At 37.7% G+C, this 25,167-nt stretch overlaps 1 protein-coding gene across 2 annotated transcripts in view; it reads right to left on the bottom strand.

Moving 5' to 3' along the window:
- Positions 1–25,167, bottom strand: part of CD2AP (CD2 associated protein) — an 85,088-nt gene that overhangs the window by 2,680 nt on the left and 57,241 nt on the right. The window contains exons 7-16 of one of the 2 annotated variants that reach the window (XM_050315418.1): positions 22,750–22,858; positions 19,099–19,190; positions 16,696–16,800; positions 14,299–14,335; positions 13,856–13,918; positions 10,403–10,562; positions 8,390–8,532; positions 1,989–2,101; positions 1,148–1,234; positions 352–533 (exon numbers count right to left, since the gene is read on the bottom strand). In XM_050315418.1, the coding sequence (XP_050171375.1) occupies positions 352–533; positions 1,148–1,234; positions 1,989–2,101; positions 8,390–8,532; positions 10,403–10,562; positions 13,856–13,918; positions 14,299–14,335; positions 16,696–16,800; positions 19,099–19,190; positions 22,750–22,858 (1,091 nt within the window). Of the gene's footprint in view, positions 1–351; positions 534–1,147; positions 1,235–1,988; positions 2,102–5,486; positions 5,561–8,389; positions 8,533–10,402; positions 10,563–13,855; positions 13,919–14,298; positions 14,336–16,695; positions 16,801–19,098; positions 19,191–22,749; positions 22,859–25,167 lie in introns of those variants that run through there. The other variant, XR_007628920.1, reaches the window with a different exon arrangement.

The raw sequence follows: 25,167 nt of genomic DNA on the forward strand, positions 1-25,167 counted from the left end.
ATCCTTCTCTGTCAGATGTCCACAGTGTTACACAAGGCCAGCACACGTACTTATGTTATTACCACAAAAAATTGCCTACTTTTCCTTACAATGAAAGCATAAAATATTTGAGAAATACTTTCAAAAAGCTGTAGTGAACGCAGAAGTTTAAAGTAGAAGAGGAAAAAATGTGTATGAATTCCAAAAATTTGTACGCATTGCAGACATTGAGTTGGATTAACTTTGAAAGAAAAGTTCTAAATTAATATTAATATATTATCATACAATACTTTTCTTACTTTTCAGTGTGGCATTAAAGACATTTATAAGATTCTATATATTCCTTTGGAGACTGAGAAAGAAAATATTTACCCATGTTCTTTCTTCAGTGCTTCTATTAAACCCATCAAATCATTAATCTGAGTCCTGAGCTCTTCCACAGTAATTTTTTCATCATCAGTTTCTCCTTTAAGTTGGATGTCTCCAGGTAAAAAGTCGAATATGACAGAACTTGGTCTCTGAGATGAAGATGTAATTGGGCTGAATGCAGATGGCTGAAAAAATAAATTAGTAAAAAGCTAAGAAATGAAAACTTTATGAGCTGACCACTTACAGCATACAGGTTTTAGCAGGGTGGGAGCTAAACTTACAGAAGTTTCTTTAATTTTCAACCTAAAAGGTAAAAACAATGTCCAGTTCAAATGTACAACTGTAATAATGAGACAGTTATTTCATACAACTCTTAAATAAGAATTTCCCTGAGGTTCCTGAGGGCACTAAAAAAGTACTCACAGTGCAGTTCTCTACACTTAAAAATGTGATTTAATGGAACCCATTGGATCATTATAAATAAACTTTTGTGCACTTTGCTGATCTGTTTAGTTGTTCTGTCTGTCAGGAGCCTAAAGTCTGAGCAAAACTGGAAGTTATTTGGGAAATACCACCTGATACAACAGTTCCCATCAGAACTGATGCACTTTAGACTAAAGATAAATGAACTTCATACTGAAGTTTTTACTATAAACTTACACTAAATAACACAGCTCACTTGCAGTTAAATGCAATCATTTACCTTTAGGTCATTGCATCAACCTGTACTGGAAACACAAGCAAATGAAAAGAACACCAAGCTGCCTGGTACCCCTCTAGCTCCTTGGTATCATCATACCTTTTTTGTTTCAACTGGCTTTGGTTTGGCACTTTCTTCTTCTTTCTGCACCTTCAAATTTTTTTCTGGAACCACATTCTGACTTCCCTGGTAAACCATTCACAAAAAATGAAAAGGTTTTCAGAATTAAAAAAACCAAAAAATTAAATTAGAAAAAACCAGAACTGTCACATATTTCTAAAGATTCAATAGTAAAGGGGAAATAAGTAATGAAACTTAAAATTGCTAGACTAGCAGATGTTCAACTAAACTTAAAAATAGGAATCTTGGGCAGGATTTTCAAACATATCTGCAATACCAAAGTCCTTGATGCTTTGGGGAGCCTGTAGGTGCTTCCATAAAACACAAATGGCTGGTAACTATAGATGGTACCTGGCACAACTGAACTGTACAACACCCAATGACAAAAACTGATTTCAAGGACTCTGCCCCACCTGCTTCTCATTTTCTGACAATCTCACATCAGCATGTAAGATCACAAGTCCCACATTACGGCAACAATAGATTCCAAATTTGTAGTGACCATCTGTAAGCCTTGTAAGACACTGTATGTGCAACACCAATTCCACCATCAGTCATGGCACAAGAGCTGAGTATTTCCTGCAGGAACACCCCATGGAACAGAAAGACTCCTCCAGCTGCAACTCAATCCCATTGTTTCTCTTGCACTCACTTCCCTGCTGGGAACGGATATTCCTCTAGATATAGTCTGTAGGAACTGAACCTTTGTGGCAATTTGCTCTCAGGTAAATGGTTCACAGGACTGTTTCCCAGTGCAGTCCTGTTTCCTGGGAAGTTAGTTAGTAGTTCACTAGTGGAAAAACACCCCCAATATACTCACAGGACTGCTATTGAAACGTGAGGGCAGCCTCCTACCAGGCATCTTGGGCCGGGTTGCAGTCGGGTGTGACAGATTATCTGAGGTAGCTATTACATCATCAAAGCTTAACGGATCTAGAAAAAGATGAAAACAAAGACCACCATCAAGATCAGAAATGTTTTGCTGTGTTCTTTTTATCACTTTATTTTCCTTAAGAAGAAAAATTTAAAAAATCAGAATTCTTACTATTTTAAAGATTTTCAGCATATACAACAGGGGAGCCACATGAAACAACTACATGACTTCGACATACCCAGGAAATCATATTTTCCCCTTCAAAAAAATTAAGAATTAATTGAACTAGGATTTAATTTCAAGTTATGAACAGAAGTGCTGTAGTAGTATGGCAGCATAAAACAAACTTAACAAGTAGCTGCAGAAAAACATAATTATTACTTCTTTCAAGAGCTGCCATATTCAACTACTTGAGAGCATATTTTGTTATTGCTAAACTTGTATGAAAATGCAAGTTCAGTGATCAAGATAAAAATAAAGGTAACCTAGTAAAGTACACACTGGGGTACCCATGCATTGGTGAAAGTAAGTTAACAGCACTAACTGCACATACTTCTGTGCAGATACTTTTTTTTATATGCAGTATCTAAAGATAATACACAACTTCATAAATCTGTAGTAAAACACTTCAAAACTCCATTCTCATACTTCATTAAATCTCATCAGTCTCTTTATGCTCACAGCTCTAGGTAAACTCTCAGATCAGCAGAAATGCTTTATGTCCTCTCAGAAGAGGCAGATTTGGGGAAAAAAACTATTAACAGAAAGAACTGAACATAACTAATCTAATAACACAAGTACTTCACCTAATTAACAACTGGACTTCTTAACTATTTCACCACAAAAATAAACATACTTACCTGGCAACAGATGTGTAGTGAGATTGAGTTGTGATTTTTATTTAAGCATTGACATTACAGTTATTATATATCATTTTATAACCCAAATTCATCACTTATTTTATTGATTCTAACTAAAATGCCATACAACAGGTCAGATCAGAATAAAATCCCCTGTAAAGACCAAGCCAGACCACTCATACCCCTTCAGTGTCTGGATGACTTAAAATAATCTGATTATTCCAACACATTGTAAACTAATTTATACCTGCACATACTGAGTTTTCCATTGAATGTTTTAATTGATTTTAATGTCTTCTCTGCATTAATATCCTTGAAGTCCTTAAAACATTCACCTCTTTTGGACAGCCCTGATTGGACCTACTTCATCCCCCACTGCCTTGTTGAAATGAAAGCATTTGTAACACCATCTCTTAACAATCAGTTTTGCTGCTTTTTACTTCCACTAAAGAGAATGTCAAAACAGTCTTTTGCAAACATGCAACCCTATCTGCAATTAAAAAAGCAGGGAAGAAAAATAAAGAAGGGAGAAACAGAAGGGTGATTAATGGCAAGCGGCTGATGGAAAAGAGGATGAGGGGGGAATAAATGTGAAGGGATTTCTGTTGCCAATACAATATTTAATACAAGACAAGCAACAGTGACCAAAGGGTGTATCTGCATGGTCTTTACTCAACTATCAGTGATCCCAGAGTACTAACCCATCACAGAATCACAGAATGGTTTGGCTTGGAAGGGACCTTAAAGAATACCTCATTCCACACACCCCCACCACAGGCAAGGACACCTTCCACTAGACCAAGTTGTCAAAATGTAAATTAGGATTTATGTTCAGTATTATTAAAAAGCTAATAAGAAAAATGTTTATTTCCCCCATCTCAGTAATTTCTGACTGTAAACAATCCTTCTTTTGTCATTCTACAGAAATGACAAATCATTTGGCAGCAAATTTAAATAATAATTATAAACTGAGTTGCTGTTATGATTGTAATGTCAGCCCTGCCTCTGTGAACAAAGCAAACATCAGGCGTATTAAGAATATTAAGAACTTACTAAGAATAATGTGATGTTCTGGAAAAAAAATCACAGTATTTGAAAAGGTTTGAACATGAAGACTGCTACAGTCTTGAACTGTAAATGATTTAAATATAGATGGTGGGATGACACCAAAGCCAAGAAGTTTGTCCACGTTACTAGGAGCTTCTAAAGGAAATTGTTACACCAGAGAAAATTGCTCAGCATTAAAATATTACCAGCAGATTACAGTTAGAGGGAATTCAGACTGCACTTGCATTTTCATTTTTACCTCTCCATTGGTATAGGGAAGAAATTAGAACACAGGTTGGTGGGGATTTGGGTTTGTGGTTTTGGTGGTGGGTTGGTTGGTTTCTTTACAGGCTTAGGGGGGTTATTTGATTGTTTTTCTTTTTAAACAGCATTTTTAGTTATTTTAAGAGAAAATTAAACCAATAAACCTTCGAACCAATAGACATACTGATGAAACCCACTGTAAATTCAGTTTACACCCATTTCAATGAATAAAGTGATTTATCAATTAAGATTCTTACAGACAGCCTGTAACTGTTGAAGGAAATCCCATCATAGTGCCAAAAGTACCACACATCTGGGGATACTCTGGGTCAAAACAGGATTTTAAGGCTGAGCAAGGACACCTTTTTTTCTAAAAAGACAAGCTAAGCTTAAACAGTTACACAGGATGGGCTACTACAAATGTCTCTTCTGCAAGCTTACCATGGATCCATCACAGAACTGTTAGGAGCTTTGATATAATAAGGGAGAGGTTTTGTTAAGATTTGTGAATGCTTCAGGTGTATTCACAGCACTTTGCCTTAAAAAGCTTTCACAAAAAGAAGCAAAGCTGAAGGGGTGCCCAAAGAAATTATGATTCCACTACCTCATGTGGCTGGGGTTTAAAACCCCAAGATACAAGTGAAATGTATCCAATATTTTAGAGGACAAAATCTCACATTAATCTGCAGAGTAAGAAGATGGCAGCCCTTCCTCCTGTTCCTCATCCTGCTGAGATTTCACCCCCAAAATTTAGGGGACAGATACAAGCTTTCAAATATTTATACGAGCACTCAAGCAATAGTGAGGTACTTGCTACAATTAAGAATGTGTCTAATACAGAACTTCTAAAACTACTGTTTTACAAGACTCATGATACTAAATAGTCAACACTAGTGGATCCACTGCTAAAAGCTTCTTAATTGCATAATTTATGTGTACAGAACGATATATCCCTTCAACCTACATATACCTAAAGGTACTGAAGACATTTCACTACAAACAAACACGAGGTTTGGCTTATCAATAGCTGAAATGTAAGTTTTTTCTTATTTTGTTTTAATCCCCACAAGTTCCTAACTGAAAAGCATACTTAAAGTAACTTCTTTAACAGCTAAGGAAAACAGGCATTCAAACAAACAAAAAAAGCATTTTTAACAGAAACTCCAAAGTTTTACTACCAATAACTGCAACTGAAAATCACGCTTATGATGTTAAGAAGAGGATATGTGTATGGAATAAAGCATTTGGATTTCCTTATAGATTGTTCTCTTACCAAAATGGAGAAGGGTAGGGTAATTTCCTGACACGTAAGAAGGGAAACATGGCAAACAGGATAGGAAACAAAATCTGGAAAGAAAAGTCAAGGAGAGGAATGTCTAGAAAAAGATTCTGAACAAAAAAATTATTTTACAAAGCAGGAAAAAGAAACATTTGTAGAAGAAACAGAATTGCTTTACATGTTCAGCATGCCAGTATTACAGCTTTAGTCTTTCACAGCACTTGAATTCTAATCCATCAGAGAAACATTTAAGCATTTTTTTCAAATAACACTTCAAGAGGAGCTATTTCAATGTGATCAATGTTTCTGAATGGTTTTGAGTTTTTGTTCTCATCCAATGGCTGGGGGCCTAATTTTGGTAGCATAGGCTGGTTTTTTCCTTACAGAATATGTACAGCTTCTCCTTATGCTAAATTGAAAGTGACTCAAACTACACCACACTAAGTTGCATAAAAGCAGAACACCCATACTTAAAAATAAATTGATTTTCTAAAAATTCATTCACTTCAGAATCATAATCTAAAGGTGGAGGGGAGGAACTAAAAATAAAGACTCTGGTAAAGCAGTTGCCAGTCTCAGCCATACATTTTCCCTCATCTTTTAGTATCTATTCTGCTTATTGTAAGATTAAACAGCTTATTTAAAGATTAAACTTCATATGAGGACCCAACATCTTTTGAATTTCATATAGCCTTGACTGCACAGAGAATTATGTCTTTAGCAACACAATACATACACGGAAATAGAGCATGAGACCCATTATATTTTACTGGTTGGATTTTGGACTAGACTCTTTTCACAAAAGTAATAAAAGTGACTTATGTGGATTGTTTTACGGAATGTGAGTTTGACACAACAGAGGATTTTTGAAACTTTCCTTCAGTAGCAGCTCCTTGACTCTGTCAGTGCTGCATCCCCACATGGACTCCCTGAGCCAAACAAGGGCCACTGAACACACCTCACCCACAAGCTGCTCCTGCACCTCTGTCCACTGCACCACCTAGGTGTTAAAAACTTCACTTTCTCCATAAGTCTGAACAAACTTATGTCAACAAAATAGAATTCACAGTTTTTTCTAAATATGTATAAAACTGTGGGGTTCTATCTATACGAACACCTAATATCACAGCTACTATGCTACCACTGTAAAGATATCAAGATAACTGTACCTGAAGAACAAAAAAAATATATTCCAGCTGTTTTGGTAGGGAGTTTTTCCCTGAGGTTAAATGACACTGTGCTATACAGTAACACATCTAATACAACTCCAGAGGTAATCACAGAATGGTTTGGGTTGGAAGGCACCTTAAGATGATCTCATTTCAAACCCCCTGCCATGGGCAGGGACACCTTCCACTATCCCAGGTTGCTCCAAGCCCTGTCCAGCCTGGCTTTGAACACTTCCAGGGATGGCGCAGCCACAGCTTCTCTGGGCCACCTGTGCCAGGGCCTCACCTCCCTCACAGGGAAGAACTTATTTCTAGTATCTAATCTGAGTAGTAGGGCAAGGCTCACATTTTAAGGTTAGGTTTGCATCCCTCTTCCATCTCTCAGCTTATTTTGGCCTGGAAGTCTTTCTTCCATACCCTCACTCAAACTCATCTTTAAGCAGAGGCAATAGTCAAACTGCCAATTCAAAAGCTTTAAAACAGGGCATATCACAGCACAGGCACAGACTTTCTGAGAAATAAAAATGAACTTATCCTTTAGGGTATCACTGACTTTATCTGTAGTATTTCCAGGATATATGATTACCTGCTAAAGTCCAGCTTTTTGCAGCTCAGGAAAATATAAGTCTTGTACTACAAACAAACAAGAACTAACCTTTACTCATACAAAGCATTTATGCTTAGAAGCACATTTTAAAAGGCTTAATAAAAAAATCAGGAGCACTCTTTTCTATTCATAAACTGCTTCAGTTTTTCTAATGCATTATTTTTATCTTCCAGATGAATTTATTAAACTTTATGACCAACTATTTCACAACCAGAATATTGTAATTGGCCTGAAAAAATTAAAGAAATCAAGTTATACTACTTTAAAATGCGTTACTACCAAAACCTTTTCCGAGATGAAAAGTTGCACTGGAGATATGCAAGACACAGACTGAAAGTACAAGTCACTAAAGCTTTTTATACGCTGGTTAATCACACAATTAATTTGGAGTTTAGAAAAACATGCCCACAGCAGGTGATCTCTGCCTAAGAGACACATAGAAGTCTTGTATCAGTTGCACTGTCAGTAAAGAACAAAAGGTAGCTCAGAGTCTGATCCTCAAATGTGGGTCCTTCAACCAGCATTGAGGTTTTTACTGGATATGTCTAGAATGAAAGAGATGCCAGGTTTGGCTCACGGTGCATTAAGTAAAGCCTTATGCATGAAATTCAAATGTACAATGCTCATGCTGGCCCAAATTTAAGGTATGATAAAAGTCATAACCTAGAGTAGCTCTGAACTTAAGAAGGCTGAAGGTAACAGCATTACTAAAAATGCACGAGTTAGCTGGAAAAGCAAAAGTTACCTGAAATGCAAGAGCAGAACAAACAGAACCAGTCAGTAAGAAAAACAACTTCATAAAAACTCAAGATAAAAGTAGCAGCTAAAAAAGCATGCATTCAAATTGGAAGAGCAAACCATTACCTACATTTCCCCCTTCCTGTCCACTGTTACAACCCAGAGCTCATCAGTCACCTCCAAAGACCCTGATGACATCTGTTCATCCCTTCACCCCTTCCTCACTCTTACCTTCAGCAATTCTAAAAAACTACACTTTCCACTGAGCAGGCAAAACTGCACTCAGTGCTATTTTGAGTAAATGACCTAAAACGTTTATTCCAACCCTGTAAAACACTGCAATCCAAAGAAAGACCCAAAAGAACATTTTATTCTTTTCTTACCTGATTCTTTAGAGCTCTTTACCACAAGTGAATCTACCTCTACTGATTTTGGTCTATGTGGTAATGGTTCAGAGTCTAACTTTGGTTTTGCTACTGGCTCAACTTCAGATTTCGGTCGAAGAGAAACAACTTCTCCATTAGTTCTGTAGTGAGAAAAAAACCAACAAAACATACCTAGTCAAGTGATAAAATAGCATAACAGCAAAACATTCCAAGAATTAGATGTAAATGGAAAAATATAATTTTCTAAAGCCTTGGTTGAAATGAAGTCTTTTGGAGACAAATTTTATTCCTATAAAAGTCAATTCTTCTGTTCCAGCTCTTGCAGAATTGTCAAACATGTACAAGTCTATTGTGAAAATAATCCAGAACTTTTACTAGAGGGCACACTTTGGCACTGCAATCCAAAGTATTACACTTCAGAAAACAAGCGAGCTGAATAAGACCTTCAGCAATATCTCTTGAAATAATGCAGAATCTGACTCCTTGAAATTATACAAATATTCCTGTACAGAAAAAAACTTGCCAAGAACAAGTTACTTCTTGTTGGGTATAGAATAAACCACTCTGTATATATAGCTTTTCTTCTACCATGCATTCTTTGCATATCTGATCACATCATTCACAGACATAAAAATTTAAAAAAAAAAAAAACACAACCGACCACCAAAAATCCCAAAGAAATACACCCTCCCACCAAAATAAATAAACAAAAAAAGAACAGATAACATTTTCCTTTAAAATTCTTGCCATCACAAACCCTGGCTGACTGGGCCTGTACGTGCCATATATAAACTGACCAGCTGTCACCTTCAATGTGTCCTTGTCATTAATTCACCACCCAAAGCCTTTATTTGGAAGTTTTACTGCAGCAGCAGAAGACACAGCAGCCTTTCCTTCCTAGAACAATTTCAAACTTTCAGATATTTAAATACCTCTAAGATTTAAAGGTTTCAATTACTAAAGGCTACAGACCTCTACTTAACTGCACACTAATACCCCCTTTAGAGTTGCAATTATTTTCTAAACAAGAGGACATGACTTGTCATTTAAAAAAAATCTTTACTCAGGAAAGTCCCCAAGTACCAAGTCAATATAACACAATTCTGCACTGAAAAGGTACTTAAGGTGCAAGCTCTTTGATGTAGCAGCTGTCTGCTCCTTTATTTGCACAAGGCCAAGTGCATCACGACCTTACTTTCTCAGAGTTCTTTCAAGCCAACTGAACATCCCAAGGGGACAGTTACCCATCAGCAGTTTATTTACAGTTCTGGGTAAGGATCTAGCAAATACTTTGATGGAGAAAGAAAGGAAAACTGTGTGGGAGAACATAGTGATGCAAAATTAGTCTTAGAGAAATACTATAAAAATTGTTTCCATTTCATGAGAAAAAAAGTTAAGTGGATCTAAAAGAAGTATTTGTCCCTGTTTGTCCAGTAACCCAACTGGGAGGGTTGATCAGCACAGAGAGTCAATGTGCTTCTGTAGTAAGTGCTTTTTATCCCCCCAGAGGAGAACATGAGCCACACTGAGTACCTTTAGCACCTGTACTACCTGTGCTCAATTCTGCCTTTCCATCTATCTTGTCCTACACAAAGTGCTGAAATACTGAACCTCGAGGCAGCTCAAACCTTCAGGGGTTTTTTCAACACAATAGTAATTCTCAAGGGCCATGTCCCCAGATTCTTTTACACCACCATGCTACTGTAGCTACAGCTTCTACTACAGAGTGGGGCAGGCTTAAAGCAAAGCAGCCCTCAGGTGTGTGACTTCATCTGGTTAGTTAAGCTGTAATACTGACTCTGAGATGGATTCAATGTCTCAAAGAATTTGAAAGGTTTAAATTCACATTGATAAAGACTTGTTGGAAAACTAAGACACTGGTTGGTGTAGGGCAAAATTTATCCTTTTCACCCTTAAAACACACATTTCTTCCCACCTCAACCATGAAGGAAGATCAAACAACAAGCCAAATAAAATATACTCAGTGCACACAGTTTAAGTTGTACTGACTTGGGTGCAGGTGACGGCAAACCAGGTTTTTCCGGACGCTTTGGGTGCAGGAGTCCTGCTCTCAGTAAGCTGTTAGTCTTGCTTGGAGGAATAGGTTTCTTGGGTGGTACTTGAGGAGCTTGTGGTTTCAAAGGCTTCTGATCCAAAGCTCCTTTTTCATCTGACAAGATAAGTTACTATTTTAAAAACCCAGTGCTGTCTAGAAAATTCTTACACCCTTAATCCATCAGAAAGCAAGTGCTATCAGAAATATCTTCTTTGAAGATCAAAGTTAAAAAGGTATGTGTCTTAAGTGATGCCTTATCAAAACTACTTACCTGAACTTAAAAAACATTATCTTAAAGTAAGCAAAATGTCCTTCTACTGACATGAAACCACAGTAAGAAATTATGGATCACATTATCACACTACAAATGACAGCTAGGAACCAAGAGTCTCTCTGTACTGCTACTGCTTTATGCTTTTTATGAATTCACCTTATCTCCTTTTAAAAAGACAAGATTTAGGTTTTATTTTCTTCTAAGTAGACTTCTTCCGTGCACACAAGCAGCATAATTAACTCTGAGAAATAAGGGGGAAAATGAGTATTTACCTGAATAGCCGAACTTATTTTAGATAAAGTCTACCTTCCTATAAATAGATGGGAATTAAGTATGAATAATCAAACAAAAAAGTTAAATTTATTTTTCAGTGACTGCATGACCTAATTGAATACTGTCCAGAGGAGCTGACATATTACATGGGACACTGAAAAATTCAAGCTGCTTCACAAATATTAGTTGAATACTTTTCAACCCATGTTCCCTAATCCTATCTTGTGGGATATCTAGAGCATACCTTCTACTTTTTCCTGTAAAACTATGCCACAGTTCCATCAGGCATGCACAAAGTAGTCAGGATTTTAAAAAATAATTGTTAGGTTACAGCTCTTTAAAGTTACTGCCCTTATAGGGCAGTAAATCAGTAAACTGGAGTGGAGAGAGTGACCTTCAGCTTTGATTCTACCCATCCTCCCCTCCTATGACTTTAACCAGGTATTGATCTAATGTAAAATGTTTGCATATGGTATGGATTTGGGAGCAGGGGTGGATATTTGCCTTAGCTCCATGCCAGCTAAGTGCCTGAACCGCCAGGTCTGTGACTGATTTATTGTGGACAAGTCCTGCAGCCACTGAGTGTCAGTCCTCCAACCCTAAAATGGGAAGAGGCCAGTTTCCTTTCACACAAATCTCTGGAAGTAAACAAATCCTAGAGATCCTTCTGCCAAAAGCATTGTCCAGGGCAGAACTGCCTTCCTGCTTCGGGACACCTGAACATCAGCAGAAGCCATGAACCAAAAAAAATAAACTGGTTGGCAACACCTTCCAGTCCCTCTCAGCACGGAGTTAAGAAAGCAGGATGGTGGAGCAATGGAAGGATTTACCACACGGTGGTGCTGGCTGCCCTGTGGAAAGCAGCCCCTCAGCAGCGCCAGCCACTCCTGCCTCCTCACCCTACACAACATTTACATTTTGAATGCCCAGCAGCAGCCAATGTTAACTGCAGATCAATTGGCTTTATTTAAGCGGTGCTGAACACAAGTTGAGAATAAACAGGGCAGAAAAAGTGCTGCTATCGAATCGTATCCCTGAATTCTTATCTCTCAGTTTTCCCTTCAATTGTTCCCACTCAAAATCTGAATATAAAAACTGTATACAGCTAAGTGGAAAAAGTTAACACCAAAGGTCAAGGTTCACCATGAACACAGAAACTGGACATTTCTGCTGGACAAAATGACATGCTTCTTTCTTGGATTTTGCTCCCCAGTGAGAAAGAGGGTTGGCTTAAAAATCAGCAGTTTAACGATGGAAATAAAGATACTAATCTCAAGGCATTTACACTGGATAAAAATTTCTACATGACACCACTAAGTGTCCTTCACTATAAATACAGAAATACTTATAGGAGTACTGCTTTTAATTTTTGATCACAATTAAAGGCAGATTTATTAGTCTCCCAATAGGCATAAAAAATTACATGGTTTGATAGCTTGTGATTAGAGCTGCTCAATTAATACTTTTTTGTCCTCAAAAAGTAATTACAGAACGATTTCATACTTAATGAGTTTAATCACTAATATTAACACATGGTTATTCTTCCAAAAGTACAACTGCACTGATAAATGGGCAGTAAAACACAACTGCTATCTAAAACGGTAACTTTTAAGGCCTGATCTGAAACTGAATACAGGTCAAACTTTTCCTTCATCATTTCCTGTACCTCAGTAAAGGATGGTTCTCTACATAATTTTCCAGAAACTTTCACATGCCTAAGTGTTTTGGATGGTTTCACTCAATATTTTTTTTCCTATATTCCTCCACAAGCAGTTGAGCTCAACTGTGTGAAGTTAACAACAAGGTACAAACACACCAGTCTAAAATTAAACTTATTTCCATTTAACAGAATTTAAAAAGAGACCAGTCACCAAAATGTTTGGAATCATGGAATTGATCTCAAGTCACACCTGTTCCAGCATAATCTATTTGCTCACATTCAGAACAAACAAGCTGACTTTAACAAGTATTTTCATATGCAACACCTGAGAAGGTGCTTTGTTTAAAATGGGGGTTATAAAAACTTCTCAAGGAAGCCAAGAAACCCATGGAGCAGGCTCGCTTGTAGCAATGTTGGTCAGCCACAGTTCACCATTCACAGAACAGTGTGGTTTTGTAATTTGGTTAGGCTGCAGTAACATCAGAACTTCTTCTACAAGGCCCAGACTTTCTGTTGAAGCTTCTCACTTTTAAACACAATCAAAACACTGTGACTAGGGAAGTTTTTCAAACATGTAAAGATGCCTTTTTGAAATGTGTTTGGGTGACAATAGTAGCTTTTGTTCTCAAAAAAACTGCCCTTTAAATTTTAAGAATAGAGCAGTAAATGTCTCCAAATTCTGTGGAACTTGAGAACGTGGAATACATCAAGAATCAAAAGGACAAGAAATCTCTTATATCTGAGCATTGTGACTTTAACATCTGTCTAAGGAGTAACTGTTCTGTGCAGTTCTTTCAAAAATATTTTCAATCAGAGACTGATTTTGGCCAAAACCTTCAGAAGCAGCAGTTAACCTTTTAATTTCTAGTAACTTATTAGTGCTATTCAAAACTGCAGTCACTGTCACAAAACTACCCTTACACGAAATTAATTTAACTATGTTACTGTGCAGTAACCCATTTTCAGAATGTAATGCAATTACAAGAAATAAACATTCCAAAAGAGTGTAGCTGTTGTTCCAACCTCTCCAAAGACTTCTCTGTAATTTCACAAACACAACAACTTCAGCAGATGGTATCGAGAGAGTCTGTATGATGTCTCCTGAGCAGGGAGCCTACTTCCAGAGCAGACAAGCCAAAAAACTGTAATTTGTTCACAAGAGCATGGTCTGAAATCCACTATGAAGGAAAGTGGTCTCACCTTTTTCTTCAGACTTCAAAGACGGGAATTTCTTCTCTCCAGTTGGCAATTCAGGCCTCAGAGCTGAATGAAAAAGCAAGCCATAGACATTTCTCAAAGAGCCTTAATTATCTTGGTCACTAACTAAAAATAAGACACACACCAAGCTGTGTTTATATTTTCTCCTCTGCAAGGAGTGTAATACCATTTATAATCACTCACTTGAGCCTAGAAAATGGCAAGCCTGTATTAAAATGTTTCCAAAGCAGGCTCCATCATAATTTGGAAAAATACACAGCAGCAGGAAAATACACAAAGCATGAACAGTAACCTCAAAGTGTGACTGTGAGTGGCTGCATTACTAGGAAACACAAAGCTACTTCTGAATTTTCATTTGAAATCATGCACTGCTTCTGAAATTTAGTATTTCCTCAGACATGTATCACCATACACATACAACATACCTGGACCTTTAACTGGAGGTGGAGGTTTCTTTGGCTTCTGCAAAAATGAAGAAAAAAAAAAAAAGAGTCAAACAAACAAGCAAACAGATATTCTCTACCCAAGACAGCCTCATTTGTGTTTTGTTTTGCATACTGTAACTTCAAGCTTGTTTACCAGCTGATTTCAAAGTATTTCTCAAAGGAGGCAATCAATTTACAGACAGGAAACACAGAGAGCTAGAATAATTCCTCTGATATCTCTCAGACAAGCAGTTGCAAAAACAGAAACAAAATGCAGGTTTCTTCAAATCCGATCAGTGCTTCAATAATGTGCATAAGCAGCAGAGGGAAAAGGAACTAATACCCAAGTATTATATCTTTCCTAGTCTAACGAATTGTTCTGATCACTCTCATTTTAATTTCAATATGCAAACCTCAATCCAGTACAATGCCAGTTTAAAAGAGTAACGAGGTAAGTTTTTGGACCAAAAATTGGCCCTTTCACTAAAACAAAAAAAGCTTCTAAATTAAGTATCACATAATGACTTCAATTGACTTCTAAATTACAAATGTAAGAGAAAAAAATAATTACCAGCATTTCTCTCATAAACACTGCAGTTATAAGAAAAATACTGCTTTAAGTTTCCTTAACACTGTATATTTAAGTGGGAAAGAGGGTAAAACTACTCTAGCCATTAAAAATTTACAAAGTATCACAATGCAACAGTTTGTACATGGAAATTGCTGTTCTGAAACACAGTCACTCACTCCTTTCACTTGCCTTGAAGTGATACAATTGGATTTCAACCTCTCTTGCTCAAAGAGGACTGGCACCTCTCAGGACTGATCTCAGTCACTCATCCTCAGAAGCTGATTCATGAAATTGCTGTAGAAGAAGTGCCTTTATGGTTGTACTAAGGAGCAGTCTCGCTGATAAAAGATCACAAAAGCCTACAGAACTACTTGTTCTTCAACCAGACACTGCTGAAACCACACCAGCTCAGTCTAACACAGCCCCTCCAAAAAAATGCTTCATAGTTGCTATTTTTAAAACATTTGCTATGGATAGATTTCACTTCTGTGTCCCTACTGCTATTGAATAAGCTTTTCTTAATGCTCCAAGATTTTATTCTGACACACAAAATGTAATTAAGCAAGTGGGGAACCCATATCCAATTTCCTCCTCGAGTTTCAGAGGACACAAAGGCAAGTGAACTTAAGTAACAAGACTGTATTTTCTTTCTTTCCCACAAAAGCAACTACATTATCCAGCTGTGCAGCATTGCTGTCTACATCAAAACCAATTACACTGAGAGTCTGGCATCGATTTGCCATTATATGATTCTGATCTGTGTTTTTAATAAAGTTGATATCAAATAGCTGATTACAATAATCAGCCACCCAGTGCCTTGAACCTCAAAGCTGCTCAGTGCAAGGTGTGCACTGAGACACATGACACAAAGCTGAATACAGGATCAAAGCAAGGTCTGTCTAAGGAAATGCTCTTTATGGTAGAAGACTGGGTGTTTTCCTCCTCTCTAAAGGGAGTAATTCTGTGTTGTGAAAGAGTGATATCACCCACCCACCACTCAAATCAAGTCACGTGTATATTAAAGCACTTATGTAACTCATGCACAGCTGAGAATCCATCTGAAAAGAAAGTGCTGACTTGGGGTAGGTAGATTTTCTGTGCAAGTGAGGCAACTCAGGTTAAATGATAAATAAATAACTCCTGATCTGGAGCCGAATCCATCCCACCTGGAGATGACATACATCTGTGAACTAACAGAACTAGCTTTGCTACACACACTCGACAGATCCAAAACATCACACTAATCTCAACCAGAAAAAAAATTGTAAAATGAGAACCAAAATTACAAGGTCAAGGAGTACCACAGGAAAACATGAATTTCTACAAGTCAGCACATGAAATGGTGAAAAAAATTTTCTAAATCCCACCCAAAGATTATCCTTCACACACTGTAACCTATTCGTAAGTGTTGACATGGAAAAATCCCAGTCAGTCCCAGAGGAGTCATTCAGTTTTTTGCAGTTACAAGTTACTTATGGACTTCAGATGGAAGAGACCAACTGCTTATCTCCTTTGAAAGCAGTAAGGGTTTAATTCAGTAACCAGTAACACATAACATCACGTTATCAGAGCTATATCCTTTTCTGTAGGACCTAATCATTCTCATTAATTACAGTTCATCAAGAAAAGCATATTTAAACACAGTAAGTTTAAACACAAAGATTAACCTTTACACCTTCCTTCGTTGCTATAGCTAAGTCAAGATAAAGTTAAAACTGCCACAACTGTAATATTTTAAGCAGCATAAAGTGCTGTGAAACTCCTTTATTCCTTGCTTTTTCATCAATACTTTTTTGTGATACTGAATGATACACGTAAGAACTTACAGGGAAGTCTTTATCAGACTCTTGTATTTGAACAGCAAAGTTATCTGGGAAGAGTCCTTCTTTACCATTGAGCTCTCCTTTCCACCAGCCTGGCTCTCCAGTGTCCTAAAACAAACAACAGGTCACTCGAATCAATATTTACTTCTTCCACAGGAGAGATACAGTTAAAGGAAAAACTTTTTTCCTTTTACACACAACTTTGGTCTGAAACACTGTGTTTATAAGAGGAATACTTTGGCCACCTTGGGAACAGGAAACAGGTACAAATCAGATCAGGTTTGATCAGTTTTTGTTTTCTAAAAAGCAGGATTAAATGGTATTACATCATATATAAGATAAGGGTATAAGGATAAGATCTGCAAAGGGAAGGAAAGTACACAAACCCAATTATGACCCAACACACAACACTGACCCTTCTCAGCTTCCTTGACCAGCAAGTTATTCAGTAAATACTTCAAATATTATTGGAGTGACACACAATTCTACTAAATAGAAGTGATTCTGATGTGGTAGATCAGATCCACTGCTCTGAAAGGGTGAAGATGCAAAAGGATATGCTCTGCTGAGGGAAAAAATAACCATATACAGACATAAGAAAATAAAATAATGGAGAATTAATTCAGTGGCACAGAAATCCATTACATGATGCTACTGATCAAGGTCTTCTGTTACTGGAGTATTTTAGCACCATAAATAACAGCTTTCCTCTGTGCCTCAGATCCAAAATTCTGCAGGTAAAGGAGTAGGGGGAAAATAAAATATCAAATATTTTTTAAAGATCCCACCCTCCATAAAACTAAAGGAGAAATCAATAGAATAAGAACCTGAATAGGTGATTAGTGCTGAAAGTAAGAGTTTGATAAGGTTTAGGGTTTTCTTTCCCCTCTGTCAGCCTTTGGATTAAGTACTAGAGTCCAATTTCTGAACACTGCGCAGTTGTGAATGGGATAGGGCATCTACTGCTAAACTCCATTTAGCCAGTACTGAGGAGTGGTGGAGAGCCAGAGAGAACTCATGGAAAATTATCATCTGCAGAACAAACAGGAAAAAAAATGGGCAAGGGGGACAGGTTTTACACAAAGTCCAAGTGCTGAAAGAGAAATCATAGAATCACAGAACGGTTTGGGTTGGAAGGGACCTTAAAGATCCTCCAGTTCAAACCCCCTGCCAGGGGCAGGGATGCCACTCACTAGCCCAGGCTGCTCAGGGGCCCATCCAGCCTGGTCTTGAACACTTCCAGGGATGGGACAGCCCCAAGCCCCCTGACAAAATACCTTAACACTTGGTCAGACCAAAACTCTGGTCTGAGGCAGCCACCTGGAAGTTACATTAATACACTCAGACTTCAGAAGATGGTTTTGGAGTGAGAGCTCTGCTCTGGACAGCTCTTCTTGGCCCCACTGTGGACCAGTGTATGCTGAGGATAAATTGGTTTAAAAAAATAGAGACAAGAGATTCAGTGAAGATGGGGCAAGGGGCTGCTGTGTTTAAAAAAACGCCTTCCATAACTACTTTATTCCATGGTCATAACAGTCAGTGATGCTCATAATATCAATTTTCTTGTTAAAAAATAAGGTCATCCTTTCCATAAAACTAAAATCCTCCTACAGAAAAGGAAGTGTTGGTTTTCCTCTGCAACTATGTGATAACTGAAGATGAAAGTTCCCACTTTTTTTAGGAAAGCCATTATTCCTTAATATAGTAGCAGATAAACTAACAAAATGCTGCAGAGAACTGCAGGGAAATTAGGTATGGATAGGTTAATTTCCTGCTTAGAACCATCTCTGCAACAAGATGATCTATCAAAAAAGTGCCTTCAGCATTCAACACAAATGAGAACATTCAACTAAATAATCATGTTTCTCTAAATAGCCAGACAGTATCATTAACTTCTGCATGATTACACTGAAATACCCAGTACCTCTAACACCTGGACTTCATCCTCCTACTGAAAATATTTGCTCAGTTTTTTTTCATAATATCTAGATCAAAATCAGTGAATACAGCTCTTAATTTCTCACCTCTTGACACAATAATGCTTTTCAACTACTACCTCTAGGTCAGCCTGATACACCACCAGAGAAAAAGAGCAAGTTCTGAACGTAAAAGTGCCATTTGCAAAGCTTTTCCAATTTCCTCACTGAAAAGGCTTTTAGTACTGGGTGTACACTGATCCCACTGGCCTTTGATGACTCCAAGAAAACATCCCACCCTGGAACGATTTTTAAAGTCATCTGTATCTCCACCAAGTGCAGATGTAAAGAGCTGACTGTCATGAGACAAATCAGTCTACAGGAATATCTACTCCAGCAGACTCCCCTGTTTTCACAACTCACACATTACCTACCAGCACAAAACCCACAAAAGCTTCACACGTGGTTAGAGCAGACCACAGTTCCTTACCTTACTGATTATTTGAATGATATCACCTTCTTTAAAGCTCAGTTCATCATTTGAGCCTTCATAGGAAAATACTGCCCTGTAATATTCCTTGGCTGAAACAAAACAGCACAATTAATTTGGATGCCATGGGTAGTAAAATACAAAATATCAGCTCACTTCTGCTGTCTCAGAGCTAAGAAGTTACCACTGTAATCACACTTCCCTTCTAAACCAGTCACCCAAGACTGCTTTATGAATGTTCAATATATTGTTCATATCACAAGAAAAATAAGATTATGTATTTATAGAACAATGACAATAAATCTTTGTGAAGTCAGGAGTATAAGCCCCAAAACATTTTTTCACAACAGGAACTTAATTCAGAGGGAGAAAAGGGGAGTTAAAAGTGTAACAGTTAAAATTTTAATAGCCCATCTAGTCCTCCCCATACCACTATATATTCAATTTTGAGCCACTTTAAACAAGAATGGTTTCAAGCTTAAGAGTTTATACATATTTTCTCAAAATCGATCTAAATTTCAAATTTGCATCCTAATTAAATACAGGCAATTGTTTTCAAGTAACATCCTTTATTAACATGGAAAACTACAGAAACTTCAAATATTTCAAGCAGCGGATCAGCTGAAATTCTGCAGCGAAACCAAGAAACTGAAGCAAAGGCATTCCTTGGCTAAGCACCTGAAACCAGAGCTCATCTGAGTGATGAACTCTGACAGTCACAGCCTCTTCCACAAAAGCAGAAAGAAAAATTCTTTCCATCTGGTCCAATTCAAAACTAATCCATTCAAATTGGTGATAACAATTTGGGTGAAAAAGCAGGAGGATTTGTTTTCCTTTCCCACGCCAGAACACAATCACCACGAGAAAGGTTAAAATATATAAACATAGAATGTTTAACCCCAGCACTTAAAATAACTCAGTGGATATAAAGGTTGAATTTCTGTATAAGAAGCATTAAGGAAGAGGAAGCAAACAAAAAGGACTCAAGGGTGCTGCTGTAACCTATCAGGTGTTTGGCACTGACAACACACACAGGTTGAGCAGCTGCATCACTCCCAGTTAAAGCAGCACAGCATCAAATCACTATGAAAATCATCTGCAATTCTTAATGACAGCCTTTGGCTGGGTGGTAAGAAAATTAATGAGTGAATTGCAGTCAAATCTTATTGCTGTTGTTACATTTTATTAAATAAAGATGCAAATCCTTAGTTTAAAAATGCACAAATTGTATTCTCAAATAAAAATGTGCCTCGGTCAGTGACAACCACTATGTTAAAATGCCAAAGTCTGCCAAGCTTAAGAGACAGATATATAGAGATATCTAAGTGGATGTGCATAGGTAAGTAACCACAAGAGTAATCCTAGCTACAAGAACTTGTATTACTTTGCTGCCTTATCTAGGGATCAAAAATGCTCAGCTGTAGATTGACTAAACTGTGGTTTGTGAAGAACTACAGCACCGTTAAGAACAACGTCAAAGAGATGAATGTTTAAACCGAGGTCCAAAAAACCTCACATTGATTAAAAAAAAAAAAACAACCAAAAACAAACAAACAAAAAACCAAACCAAAACAAAAAAACAAACAAAAACAAAACAAAACCCAAACAAAACCAGATACACTACAAATATCCTTCAAATGTGAGGACTTTATTCAGTAGTAATAAGTGTAATATATTTCACTACATCCTGATTCTGCAAAAATAGATGCATTTCTTTACTGCCTGGGGAGCTGGCCAGTATAATCCTTTATATCCTCTGCTCCTCCAAGCATTTCTCCCCTCTTCACATACATCAGGAGTCCCACAGTAGACAAAACATGTTGCCAAAAAGGGGATCTTTCACTCTCCTCCAGGAGTGCTGGAGGAAGGGAGTCCTGCACCCTGTCCCCATGTGCTGGGCTGTGAACCCAGCTTTCAGCACCACCAAGAAACCCAGCCATGTATGTAAAGAGTATGTACAATTTATCACTTTAGCACCTTATTTTGTGAGCCTGGTATTCTGCCAGTAATTAAGATGAAGAAAAGTTCAGTTTAACTTTGCAGCATTTAAACTTCAGTAAATATTTTTAAGAAAAGGTAGTTTAAAACTGAGTCTTTTCCATAGTGTTGAGACTAACAACACAGTAGCAGAAACCACAGATGTTGTATCCTAACATAATGGGGGGAAAGAGGGGTCAAATTGTGATTATTTCACTTTTTAAAGAAAATATTTTTACATTCTTGCACCAGAGGCCAAAAAAAGCTTTCAGAAATAGCAGAACCCCACTGCAAAATAAGCTACAACAGTCTAAACATTTCAGAGATCTTTGTTTATCTGCTAACAGATGAACACAGTTTGTTTTAAACTTAACTCTCTCAAACTGAGGATGAGATACATAAACCATAATATGGTCTATATTAAAATAAAAACACCAAGAAAGAAAAACAAGCTTTCCTCCTAAGGTTATAAGATGTTCTTATATGGTGTCTATAGGGCATTACCTACTGATGTTCTCCTACAGCTTATATTACTGTCATATTTAACTTCCTCTCTGATGTATTGGTTTCTCTGGGAAGCAGAGACCCAGCAGGGCTACTGAGTTAGTCCAGTTTCTCTGGTTTTAGCACAAAGAGAGCTAAATGCTGAATGTTCTGGATGTTCAGCACTGAATGCTCAGACTTTTTTAAGCAGAGTTGGGTTAATTTTTATGCAAAATTTTAGACAAGTCAAATCTCACAACACTCAGGGCTACACACTGTCATGCTGGTTCTTGGAGCAATAGCAGTGGAATGGTTTAAAAGCAAGACGTTGCAGTTTTCTTATTTCTGTAAATTATGCATTCCATAGAAAACAACACACCAAAATAAGGTATTTCCACATAAAACAAAAATATACTTGAAATTACAATACGTAAGTTGAAAAAATGTCTGCTGTGGAACCAGGGAAATGAGCTGTCTACACATCACATAACCAAAGTTAATTTTTTATATGGGGTTGGCACTCCCACGAGATGCTTTGGGTTGGATTAAAAATATCTCTCTAGACAGAACTACAATTTGGTGGCTAAGTGAAGTCATAAATTCTTAGAGCTGATAAAAAAGAAAAATACAAACAACAAAACAAAAACTGAACGACAGTGAAACTGAATTATTGAAGGAACAGACTTCAACACAAGCACCAACTTCCTGATGCAAGAAACTTTGCACAGAGTTACTACAGCTCAGTACCACCTCCATAGAAAATCCTGAGCCTAAAAAGTAACTTGACAACCTAGGGACAGAAATTGGGTTGGGGGACTGTTCCATGGAAATAGGTCTCCAGCATCCCAGGGTCCCTTTGGAACACAAAGCTATGCAGAGAGTAAATCACTCTGAACACATCAATAGAAAATTAATGCCAAGGGGACTGTTGCAGTAAAACTTCATACCCCAGCCTTATTTTGTTCTGGGAGAAAATCCTACAAATGTTTTTGATTCTTTTTCGACAGAAATGTGAGAAAAAATTCCTTTAGACTTTTTCGCATTTGCAAAACTCCTCAAAGGTACAGAATATCACACGAAACCCCAGTATACATTAAAATTTTAGATTTTAACACCAAAAAAAAATTGACAACCAAATACTTCTCAATAAAGGACTCCCAAATAATAGATGCACGTGTCCATCAGCCTTACCTTTTGGTTTACTTTCACCTTCTGATTTTATTACTTCTGGTGAGTTTTCAGTTTTTGTTATACTAGGAAAATGAATTAGCTTTGATCCAGGAGAATGGGTAGATAATGGCTGTATGAAGGGAAAAGAACTTTGTTAACAAAAACAGGTTTTATTTTTGATTAGGCTACAGAACATGCTCAATTTTTCATTAGCTGAGATGATGCAAATTACCATCTCAAAGAGATTCAGTGAGCTTTCTCATCAAGCACTTATCTTACTGTAGTTACTCTATTACAGACACAGCAATTAGGCTTTATCTCCTGACTAAAGACAGAGCACAACTTTCAAACTGGACAGGACCAATGTACTTCAGCAATTGTATTTCAGAAGTTCCAGGTGCTACTCCCCCATTAGCCTGAAAATTGCCTCCTCCAGCACAAAACAGAAGAAGTTATTTATTAGCTCTGCTCAGAGGAACTCCCTGACCACTCTTACTTTGCACTGGGATAAGGCAGGAATATTCAGCAGCCATACACCACCTCAGACAATCAGTTTTAACTACTCTACTACTACTAGCCAAATGTAAGAGCACATGAAACCCCATCCCAGCTTCCCTTCACTCTTAGTAATTTGTACAGAACAGGTGAGTGTTACTAGAGATTTCTCCTGAATGAAAATCACCACAAGTTTCAGAGTTAACATCTAAGCAAAATAAATATTACAGTCTTTTTTTATTATTTTTTCCCCAGACTTGCTGAGCTGCTTCTGTCAGCTTCAGCTGCATCCACTTCTTCAGAGCCCAACAAGCTACAAACATAGAGTATGATCTTACAATCAGTACTTACCCGAGCAGCCCTAATAGTATTACTGATGTGAAAAATCCCACAGCCTTTAGTAATTCTGTTCATTTTCATTTACAATTCAACTTTGCAGATTTTCTACTATCTGAGAAACTAGATTTACTCTCCCTAAAACCAGACAATGCCTGTAGGATGGTATTTGGTACCTCTGTCATACCACAGAGGAAGCCACGGTCAGTTGGGATGTTCCTGGAGGACATATGCAATTTAACTCTCTCCAGAATGGTATATGAAGGAAGTACTAAAATAACCCACCTATGAGATTAAACACTTCCAACATGGAAACAGTTCTCTATATTTCCCCCTCCCAAAATGAGATGCAATTAGAAGTATGAGAGGAAGTTTAGGCAGGCAGGGTATAAATAGCTAGAGCCCAGGCAGGATGCTGGGACCAGCTGAAACGATCTCCTGCAGCAGCATTAGTGCCCTTGAGAACTTCAGATACATCAGTGCTCAGCTGTCCTGTGCTAAAAAGCCTCTGAATTTCCCAAAGGAAAAGAGCCCTCTCTACTCTAGACAGCTTTTTTTTCCCCTTACAGACTTAAGGACAGAATGCCCTTCCAGCATCCCTTTATCTAATCCTGAAGCAAGTTAAGCACAAATCCAAGGAAGCCATCTCTTTTTCCAAGAGCTTCATGAGAATTACCTCCCTTGGGCTCTCCATGTTGTTCTTTAAGTCTGTCTACCTTTGGAATGACTTTGGCAACAAGTGGAAGTGGAACATTAAGTGCTAAACTAAATTGTTTATTTCTTTGTCACTAGGCTATGCAAAACTGTTTTCTCACTTCATTTCCTCTATTGCTGAGAAATGGCCTGCAAGAGCTTTCCAGAAAGGTCAACCAACAAAACACAGCACCATCATATTTTACTGTTTATACACAGTCAAATACAACAAGGTCTGAGCAGACTTCATATTAACTGAGCAGAGTTTAGACAGGCTCTTTATATTCCCAAGGTAGAAAATAGAGAAACACCCTTTTGAACCATCAGTCTTATGACAAGAAGGCAAGATGAAGCTAGGTCCTGTAGCCCTCATCTAACAGCATTTACATGAAGATCTAGAGAACCCAGAGACCTCCACTTCAAGGGACAAGGTCTGGAGAGATCTCAGGAAAATCAGTGTGCCTTCGCAGAATCACAGAATGGTTTGAGTTGGAAGGGACCTTCAATGAACATCCACATCCAACCTCCCTGCCATGGGCAGGGACACCTTCCACTAGATCAGGTTACTCAAAGCCCCATCCAGCCTGGCCTTGCCTGGGCAACCTGTTCCAGCATTTCACCTCCCTCACCATAAAGCACATCTTCCTTATATCCCCTCTTTTCTTCCTAAACCTCTCCTCTTTCAGTTTGAAGCCACTGTCCTTTTTCTGTCACAACAGACCTCGGCAAGAAGTCTCTCTCCATTGCATTGAAAGGGTGCAACAAGGTCTGCCAGGAACCTTCTCTTCTCCAAACAAAACAACACATTCTTTAGGAGGTAGCATTCCCTAAGCCTTAAACAGAAGGTAACACACTTGCATTTCATTTTCTGAATCATCTGATGCTTTTGACTGGACCAGAAACAAAGAGGACACG

The sequence above is a fragment of the Myiozetetes cayanensis genome, unplaced genomic scaffold, assembly GCF_022539395.1.
Source record: "Myiozetetes cayanensis isolate MyiCay16 unplaced genomic scaffold, myiCay2020 scf2-11, whole genome shotgun sequence".
NCBI lineage: Eukaryota > Metazoa > Chordata > Aves > Passeriformes > Tyrannidae > Myiozetetes > Myiozetetes cayanensis.